The sequence below is a fragment of the Alligator sinensis genome, unplaced genomic scaffold, assembly GCF_000455745.1.
Source record: "Alligator sinensis unplaced genomic scaffold, ASM45574v1 scaffold1094_1, whole genome shotgun sequence".
NCBI lineage: Eukaryota > Metazoa > Chordata > Crocodylia > Alligatoridae > Alligator > Alligator sinensis.
In genome coordinates this window covers 345,049-355,798 of record NW_005842562.1, presented here as the reverse complement: position 1 = coordinate 355,798, position 10,750 = coordinate 345,049, and the positions used below count along the sequence as shown (strand labels likewise).

Below are 10,750 nucleotides of genomic sequence, written 5' to 3'. Positions count from 1 at the left end.
GTCCAGGCATTTTGTAACCTGGTCATAAAAAGAGACTAGATTAGTCAGGCATGATCTACCTGCTATGAACTCATGCTGGTTTCCCCTCAGCATAATTTTTCCTGCCGGGCTCTCGCAAATGTGAGCCTTGATAATTTTTTCAAAGACTTTGCCTAGGATGGAGGTGAGACTGACTGGCCTATAGTTGCCTGGGTCCTCCTTCCTCCCCTTCTTGAAAATGGGGACCACATTGGCATCTCTGATTAGAAGACAGCCCCCCAATAATTAGATTGTATATATGAGAAATTTATAAATTTGTTATACTTTTCCGGGCATAGAATCTAATTATTGGAGGTCTGCCTCGAATTTGTCCCCCACCTACTGCTACAGCAGGGAAAAATCTAGGGAGTCAGGTAGCCCCTTGCCCTCTGCCTTCCCCCAGCTTCTTTCCTTCCTTCTTACTGTCAAACCCTGCTCTTCCTGAGCACATGGATGTGAAGAGCAAATTTGAAAACAATAACCCTGAAATTGAACATCGCTGCAGTAACTTGCATATAGCACCCACACACTTAGCTCAGCCAGAATTGAAGCATTTTGTTTCTTGAAACTGATGCAAGTTTTAGCATAGGTACTCTGTAAACACTTTTAAACAGCACTTTGGCACCTACTTATAAATAGCACTAACTAGGCGTGTCTAATTGTAAAATTAGTGGGATACAATAAACTCCAGCACAGTTTGCACTGGAGTTTATTGCTTCTGAGCACAGCATTAATGCATGCACCCAGGACTGCAGCACATAAAGCTGGGAGGCATATAGGATTGGCTGGCAGGGGGCCCGGAGGGTCTCCCTGGTTCAGTGTTCTGTGTAGGGGCTGGCTGGGGCACAAGGGTACTAAAATGCAGGGCTAGCCAGCAGGCAGCCCCACACTGTAGTACCCTTGTGCCTCATCTAGCCCTGGTCACTGTCTACACATGCTTCACAGCAGAATAAGCAACTCTGCTGCGACAGTACTTATGTCAGGCAGTACTAACCTATGGCCGAGTTAATTAGTTTACTCCAGCCCAATAGCTCTGCATGTGTAGATGGTGATGCTTTACTATGGAGCTAATTAGGCAACGCTGCAATAAGTGTCTCAAGTAGATGCCCCCCTGATATTCATCCAAAGCCAAAAGATTCATGATTTGCCATTTACTTTGTTGAGCTGGGCCCCACCAGTCAACAGTGTTACAAGTCATGGTGATCCCACAACTCAACATGACTCAGTATGTATATGTACTCCTGGTACCTCCACAAAGGCCCCATGTGCTAATTAGTCTCCCATATAACTAGAACTGGGTGTTTCTGTCATGAGTCCGGAGATCCTCCAAAAATGTATATGCAAATGAGGTGCAGGGCAAACTGGCCTGGTTCCACCTCATGGAGGGTGGGGCCACAATAATTTTATGCAACAGGCAAGGGGGGGGGGCAACAGAGGGATTCTGGGTGAACTGTTCAGGACCCCGTTTGGTGGTTTGCCAGACATTTAAGGCTGGTGAAAAAAACAGGAATCATTAGAAATCGGAAAGAATGGCACAGCTCACCTGTTGGAATGAAGAAGTTGAAATGTATGCAATGTAGTGGCTCACCATGACTTAAGAGTTGGTGCTAAGGGGCCTTGCACTTAATGGGCACTACCATACACCCGATTCAGATGGGCTGCACTAACTTATCCTTGTGGCAGGTTCCCATCACTCTGCCAGGTAAATACCATGAGGTAGTTTCCAGCCCAGGTGGTTTTACCTGGCAGAAGAAATACCATTTTTCTCTGCCTCAAATGACTTGGTGTAGTTAGAGGGTAAAGCCCTGTCCCTTGCACTGCAGGCAAGTTGATCCCTGTGAGAGTCTACAAATACCTTCAAATGTAAGGATTTCAGCTACAGAATTTATGGTGATGAGGGATTGCTGTCAGGCTTTCCCTCTAGCTTGGTCCTTCAGCCTTTTGGCTAGAGGCAAGCAAAACTAGGGGACATCTGAACTCCAAAGCTTCTAGGCTTGGGACTTGTACATAGGATGCCTGCCATGGATTTGGGAATATGTGAAGCCCCAAGCTGATGAGTCTGGGATGTAGGATACTTGCTGGTGGTAATGCCACACAGACTTGAATGATTGAGCTCTCCTCAGTCAACAGAATTTGCAAATGATTTGGCTAATTTAGCTCAAGACACAACATTTCAAAATGTGACAAGTTCCCATCAGTATGTTTGCCCAATATGGGCCATGTGTTCTATAGTTATGCTCAGTGTTAGCTGCATTTAAACAGACTTCATAATTGGTTTCCACTGCTGAGCACATGCTGGTTTTGGCAGCAGTTTAATTACAGACAGTGTATTTAATGAGGTTTCCTTGTATGTGAATAAGACAAGGCAAAAATTCAAGTATTCAAGTAAATATGTTTGTTGTTGAAGTCAAGTTGCTCCACAAGGTACATTCAATTAAAAGACATGCACCCGACTTCTATTTAAACAGAAAAAAAATTACGCCAGTTTGCTTATCCTATGGATCTATATCTTATTTTGTCACCTGATTTGCATTTCGTACCTGAAAATGGAAGGAAAAAATGAGAACAAAAGTTGTTCAAAGCTCTCCAGTATGGGATTGCAAGTAGTTTATGCCAAAGCTGTTTACTTACATAAAATTAAGCCATTATTTGACACTAAGAAACTGATTGTTCTACTCCACACCATTGCTTTTATCTATCTTAATTTGAGCTAAACTGATTGAAGATCAGTTTAGAAAAAAGAAAAAAAAAGAAGATGCTGGTCAATTAAGAAATTAATCTGTAAAAGATGACAGGTGCTCTATATCAGACCACTAACTGAGCTGTGCTAGCTTTCAGATTTTATAAGAGTTACAAGTTGGAGGCTATGTTAGATATTGAAATTTTGCAGGTTTACCAATGCTTCCCCACCATCACTTGTCAAATAGCAAAAAAATTGTGAACATATTCCTGAGATCTGAGGTGAAGCCTTTGATCCTAATTTAAGACTAGGTTAATTAAGATGCAATCCAGACAAAGCTATATACTTGAAGACCTCTCAGAAGACTCAGCACAAGCTGAACATGGCTCCTTCTCCGATACGTCACAATTAGTTTCATTCCTGTTATCTCTTCCTTTTCACTCTGAGAACCACATCCATACACGAGGCGGCAGAAATTTTATAGTAAAGTTAAGATTTCCTTTAGACCAACAGAAATAAAGTTTCCAAGGTACACCACAAAGCCTATCAATTTACTCTGGCTTTTATCAGACTTTGTAGTCCTTAAAAGCTGTTGAGTTTCTTTTGCCAAGTTCACTGTAGTACATGTAGCAAGTTTTGTTATTGTATTAATATGAATCTAGGGGATGCAAAAAGCTTATTTTTTAAATAAGTTACCTACTTGCAGCTTTTCCTAATTTCTCAAAAAAGCAGGGTTGCAATCCTTATAAATGGACTACAGCTTACCACTGCATCCAGGAATTCAATGCACCTCTTCAAATCTGGCTTAGTGTCACAGAACTGCCTGAAGAGAAGTTTCCCTATTGGCTGCTTGTCACAGAGCTGGTTATAGTCCTTTTCTAGGGGAAGAGAAGAGATTAAACAAAAGCCATCATAAACAAGTTATAATGTGTCTTTGCCTATTCATCTGAGATTCAACAGAAAAAGAAAAATGCAAAGCTTTTAGGTATTATAAGCCCCGCTGAAAATTGGAGGCCCAAGATTTGATGAAATTGCCACTAAAAATTCAAATGAGTTGGACCAAACTACCACCTCTGCCTCTACTAGCTCACCATACTTAGAAATAAACCCCAAAAGGCCTTTTAGATCAAACTGACCTTTTCATGCCAACATGAAATATTTTTAAAAAGGTCCTGTATGTAACACTACAGAGTGGTGCTCCCAATGAAAACAAAATGCTATAAAAACCTTATTCACATAAGTCTATTGACAGAAACAGGACGGCTTGGATGATCCACAGTTGAGAGATCAGGTTCACTATTCAAATCTACCATAACCCTATAACCAAACTCCTAGAAATAGTATTTCCAGATCAAACTAGTGTTCCAAATAGTCCTGTACCTGACAGAGGTTACTACTGATGTAAATTGAGCTTTGTAAACTATTATGCAGTAAGATGTGCAAAGAAGAGATTTTCTCCTAAACTCTCACAGTTACCAATCAGTTAATTTCCTGAAACATATCAATTTAAAGTCAGCCAAACATAAAATGAGCACCTCTACCCTTTCTTCAGACTGTATGCATCTTGAGGAAGAATTTGTACTTCTTGTTTTAAATACAGCTTGTCCAAAGAGACTCTTTGCCTGCCAATGCACATTTTGGCATTTGTTGTTGTTTGTTTGCTTTTGGGTGAAATGAGGCAAGAGGGAACAACTTGGATAGGCCGAAAAAGAAACAAAATGGAACGAGAATGTAAAATTAGGTAGTAAGCAATATATGTAAGTGTTGGTAAAAAAAAAAAAAAAAGACAGCCTGTTCCTGTTAGCCTTACAGATGCGAACTCTGATTAAAAAGCTTCATGCTGATGATTATTTCAATATCTATGTCCAAACTATGAATTAATATGATACACTTTAGTGTTAGTTCAGTGCTTATGCAGAAGTTTTCCATTTCAGAAGGCTTCTGGTTAAAGAGGTTTACATTTTGTTTTCAGTTTTTCAGAACTAATTTGAAAATATGCTTTATAACCATAGACCAAACACACACACACACAATTTTATGGGGCAGTTATACCTTGTTTTGTTTCAAAAAGCATGTTGTCAGATTCACTGCAGTATGCCCAGAACTAACCAGATTTCTTTGAACAAAAGGGCACTATCACTTTGATGCAAGTAACTCATTAGCATCTGCAATTTTAATGTATTCTGGTAAATACCCTCTCTTGTCCTATAGAAATTGGAGCATAATTACTTCTTTAATTCAGTTAGTACTTTTCTTCCAAGAGTAGCTTCCTTGGGCATAATGAAAGGTGGCTGTGATGTATACACTCTCCTCAGAAATTCTCAATTAAATTAAATGCCATGGTCTGATTACTAACCAGCTAAACACCTATTCAGAAGCAAGATAAAACACCTTCACCAAACAAAAGCCCCTGAGAAACCAGACTTCAGAATTGTATACAATACTTACCAACTGAACGTCTGAGGCCTTCACAGTAACTGATGGGTGGCAACTTCAGCATCTCCCTCCACTTTTTACTGCGCCCATTCCGTTTGCCTAAAAGAAAAGCTCCATAAATAAGCGCAGTCTACAAATCTGCCTCAGGCTAAAGTATGATCTACCCTCTATATAGCAGGATATTGTATTATTGATTACACATAGAGCTGCCAGATATGTTGCAAGTAGATCAGGCTACTTTTTCCGGCATAAAAGAGTTTTTCAAAGTGTCTACCCAAATATGCATGCTAAAAGAAAAAGGCACAGCTATAAATAATTTGCAAATATCCACGTATATTTAGATAGAAATATTTTAAAATATCAAGCAAAGTTTAGGACAGGCTGAAAGGTAAGAGCAAGTTTCCTTCCTTTACTAGAAACACAATCTTAATATTTATTAACAAGAATATCTCCTCCTCCTATTGATTAAGAATCTTTAAAAAGTACATCCCTCACATTTGTACTATAATGCCATGAGCATTTCAATTAAGGTGACATTTTCAACAATCCTGAAACAACAACTGCCTTTTGTTACCTAGAAAATGATTATGAACAAGATAAAAGTGACAGAAAGAAGAAAGTTAATATAAAACTGAAATCATTAAACCATGACCATTAAAGCTGACGAATCAGACAACACACAAATACAAGCTGTACAAAAATAGTGTTTTCTGATCCCTTTTTCCTTAAGAGAAGTAGTAGTAATAGTAACACTATGGGCAGAACCTGAGAGATCTAGAGCATCATACAAGACCATAATGGCTATTTATACAGCCTACTCTATAACATATACAGCATGAACCCCATACCTTTTGAATGATGCTTAAAACTATGACGGCATATCCATACTAGTTTTTCACTTTAATAATTTTAAAACTATGGGCTCACTACAGACCATCTCTTATGAAAAATAGATCTGTCACATGAAGATTACTTTTATCGCGTAACATATTAAAAAAATTGAAATAAGGTTATCATCACAGAAGACGTACATATATTTAATGGTGAGGCAAAGCACTAGATAAAGGAACATTTTACAAGAAAAGATTGTTATGAAACATCAAGAATGTTAAACACATTAAGAATGATTTGGCAGAAAGGTTTTTGAACTGTATGCAATATTTCATTTCTTTTTCTTAAAAGACATTTAATTTTACAAGCAGAACCGAACTAATTTTGCCTCCACGTGACAAAAGAACAGATAAATAACATTTTAAGCTGCATTCTCTGAAGAATGAAGCTAGCCCAGAACCTGGTAACCACACTGGGAGGGGAGAGGAAGGGAGTTACCCTTAGTAAATCATACTGAAACCAAGAAATAAGCATTACACAATGAAGAATGCAAAATGTATGCACCTTTCACAACAGATGTAATGATATTATTATCCCTTAGCGAGCCTGAGTTTCCCCATGATGAAGAACATTCATCATTCAGATATCTAGGTTCATAAAGATTTACAATGCAGAGTCAGTGTAAGAGCATTAAGCTAAAACATTTTCATTTTTAAGTGTGTATCAAGTGCATCTTAATCCATATAAAATGAATCAACATCATACCAGCTACATATTTGCTCTAAAGAGGTTCTCATCTCTACTATGTTGTTGCAGGCAACACGTTCACATTTCAGCAACACCTAGAAAGGAGCTGAAAAATGAAAATATAAAACCTTACAATCTAGAAATGCAGATAGATCTGTGAATTGATACCAACTGTCTGACCTTTCCTGTTGCAACTCAAGTAAACAGAATTCAGAGGTATTTACTATCTCAGGAATGGGCATAATATGTGTTTTTTCCAGTCCCAAGATGGCAAACCCCCTTCCCAAAAGGAGTACTTCTGGGGGCAAGGGCAGGGATTTCTGGTGGCAAAGGTCAGGGGATAGTGGGGGCAGGGCACCTGTTAAGGGGCAGCGGCAGAGCTACCCTTGCAGCCCTCAACAGCTCGCCGAAACTCGTTAAGCGGCCCTCCAGCTGAAATAATTGCCCACCCCTGCTCTATCCAATGTTTTACTTAACTGTGGAATATACAGTTACAGGATATATAAGATCCATCACAGTTTTGTGGTCATTTTCTTAATCCCTATTCAGCTTCAGATTCAAATGCTGTAGTACTACTACAACTACTACTACTATCTCTGCAACTAACCTACCCACTTTAGTTTAGCATGATATTTTCATAGTCCAGGAAAAGAGGCTTAACATTGTTTTGGTTCGAACTTTTAAACAGAGGCATTTCCAGAAACTGAGCTTACATTGAATCAGCTTTGAAGTTAGAAATGACAAACAGAGCAAAGTTACATACCAATGTATTTCACATAGGGAAAGGATTCAGTGGGGACAGTTAAAGGAAGTTCTCCATCTAATACTTACAACACTCAAACTCTTCTCTAATAGAGAAACAGCAGTGCAGCTGAGTCATGTTAAGCTACGGGGACGTATGACAATTAATTGTTCAGCTCTTTTGACAGAAATAAAAATATTATTTGTGCAATAAGTCAATTAAAAGGTTTGATGGCAACATTACTCATCTAAATGAGGAAGAGATGAAGCATGTTTTGTCACTGCCACACTGATGGAGAATAAATTCTGATCTATGACATCTGACTGAATCGGGTATTAAGGTACACAGGAATAAGTACCAATAAGGTTGATGCCCTCTGACCCTCAAATATGTAAGGCTTCAATATAGACACATATTCAAGAGTTATTTCTTTGCCTTAAATATTGAGAGATGTTTAGAAAGATGATAAAAGAGACTGTCCTTTTTTCCTCCATTTATAACCGAGAAATTTTAAGATCATAACCCGGTCACTATCACCCTTTTATGAAAGTGAGAGATGAGGCCTTGTTAATGATATACTACAATCAATAGCTTATTAAATCTACCAAACCCAACATGGTTCTCTCTCTTCCCCATCTTCCCTCATTTTTGTGCTCCATTTATCTATAGTGCACACAGGATATACCAATATTGAAAAGACAACAGAAAAAGTCAAACATATTGTTTGTGGCAAAAATTGTGGCAGGTAGCATTTTAGTTCTTAACTAATGATTCCTTCTGCTCAAAGTCTACCATTTCTGTAACAATGTAATATTATTCATAATTCAACCTCTAACAGTTATGATCTGTGACCACATCTCAACACTGATCCAGAGCACTACAGGCTGCTTTGGATAAATTTGTAAAGGCCAGTGCTGTGCTCTGCTAGGCAGAAATGATTCAATGGTCAGGTTGTGCACTTTCTGCTTTATGGCTCAACACAATGCTTCTGATGAACCACCAGTTAGTCGCTTTCAGATGTATTTGCTGGCTAGAAAGTTTTCCAATAGCAAATAATCCATCTCCATATGAAAGGGAAAAACCTGTTGTGATAATGCCACTACGGTTATGAGTTTTTTTATTAACATTTTCAAGCACTTACAAAAACTCCTTTAGGTAAAATTTCTCATGTTTAGCCCTTTACCTTGCATAGAGTTTTTCTTCTAAGAAATTTTAGTGACATTCTAGTAGAACATTTTTGAGCTACCAGAGCATACTACATAATAAGTGTTTCCAGATGCTTTTTATTTTTTCTTTTGTTAAAGTCATCTAACTTTAAAAAATTATTGAAAAAAAACAAAACACAAACCAAACACCATGCCTTATACGACTCCTCAGTGAATGCAAAGTTGTTTGCAACGAAGAATCCCTACCCTTGTGACAAAAAGAAATATGGTTTCAAAAGGAGGCCGATGGTATATAACAAAGCCGCACTCTATTACCTACCAAGTCAGCCTTTGGATACTTACATCTATACTGATGTGACTCTAGTTCAGTAACACTGTACATCCTGACCACAGTCTTTCTGGGGTTAGGCAGAGGGAGAGAAATTGGACTCTGTCCTATGTGATTAAAATCTGTTAATAAAGTAACAACAAAATGCTCCTCAACAGACATATTTGGTCCTTTCAATGCAATTCAGTGAATAACAGCCTACACAGGCTCTGTTACCAGCTTGCTGCATGATTTTCAAAAAGACCCGAACCTCTGCGTGCCTTCTCCCACCCCCAACCTCACAATGTGAACTGGAGAGACTAGTTCCTATCCTTGTTTGTAAAGGTCTGCAGGTTAAGGGCATTCAGGCAGTGCTGCAGGTTCACCTCCATATGCATGCGCACACAACTGGTGCTAAAAAACCAGAAAGATAAGATGAGAAAGCCAAATCAGCCCCACCCAAAGAGCTCTGAAAGCAAACAGCTGCATCAAAGAAAGAAAACTGTATGCACTACCAGCCTTTATCTGAACATGTGATCAAAGGAGCTGTTTATCAGTTAAGCAACAGGAGGTATGAAAGGAGAACATGCACACGCAGAAGTGTTGTTTCTGTCCATCACCACAACATACATTATACCAGTATAATCCACCTGTATACAGTAATATAAAAGACCATGCGTGCACAACATGTGCAAACAGACCTCAGAAGGAAAGACAGAATTCAACACAGATTCATGGAAATGCAAAGCTTTTGAAAAGCAACAGCCAAGATGGGTAGGGAGGGATCTACATAATTCGTGGCAAGAGAAAGCAAATTTGCCATCATTTTCTGGCAGCCCCACCCTCCATGTTGATTAGCAGAGAGGATCCAGGGAGGGGATGGCCAACATCTTGACTGCTGGCTGCCCTTCGTTTCCCCAGATCTTCCCATGGGGCGTGGGCCCCTGGATATGTAGCAGGATGAAAGCAGGCTGCTGCTGCCAGCTGGGGTTAGCAGCAGCTCTGAGCTATTTCCCCAGCCAGCAGCAGCAGCCTGCTGAAACCCAGGGCGCAGATCTGGGGGCCCATACCCCTTGGGAACAGCTGGGGGGAATGACCAGAGAGCTAGAGGAAGCAATCAGAGAGCTAGGGAAATGAACTGGGAGCTCTGGCTGACTGCTGGAGCAGCTCCAGCTCCTTGACAGCACACAGTGCCCTGCCAAGCCGTGCTGCACTTGCACTATGGGGCAGCTGCCGCATGGGTGCCAAGCAGGGAGGGGGTGGGCAACATCCACTGCCCCGCACTGCGCAGTGGGGCTCTGCCACAAGCTACTAGAGGCCCCAATTGCCGTTGCTACACCTACCTCTTTGAAACTTAGCAGGCTTCATGCCCTCAGAAGGGGCTACCATCCCTGTAATTTTCATCTGAATCAGGCAAGAAATGACAATGTTATAGGCATTTTACTGATTTGCCCTTATAGCTTATGGCTGAAACACCCAAACAGCGCTGAAACTCCAGAACAAGTTCGACCGAATCCAAATGGGACAGTGATCCAAAACACTGAAACAAATCACTGTCCCTCCAAAATGCCAAATCTGAAACCGAAACAAAACATAGCCGTTTTGCACTGCTCTAGGAGCCAGCATTTTATTTGTATTAAGTTTTTTTTTTTAATTGATTTCCTGAGAAAATTGCAGCCAATGCCGTTTTTCATGGTGAGCGCACAAATCGCTGTTTTTCGTCGTTTCCATAAAATCACAAATTGTGATTTAAGTAGGTTCCTAAAGGACACAAGGACATGTTCAACTTTTTATATTTTTTACTGGAGAATCAAAAGTATCCT

At 39.8% G+C, this 10,750-nt stretch overlaps 1 protein-coding gene across 1 annotated transcript in view; it reads right to left on the bottom strand.

Moving 5' to 3' along the window:
• Window positions 1-10,750, bottom strand: part of GRK4 (G protein-coupled receptor kinase 4) — an 87,735-nt gene that overhangs the window by 58,012 nt on the left and 18,973 nt on the right. The window contains exons 2-3 of the mRNA XM_025214078.1: window positions 5,147-5,233; window positions 3,464-3,576 (exon numbers count right to left, since the gene is read on the bottom strand). Of these exons, the coding sequence (XP_025069863.1) occupies window positions 3,464-3,576; window positions 5,147-5,198 (165 nt within the window). The 5' untranslated portion in view covers window positions 5,199-5,233. The remainder of the gene's footprint in view (window positions 1-3,463; window positions 3,577-5,146; window positions 5,234-10,750) is intronic.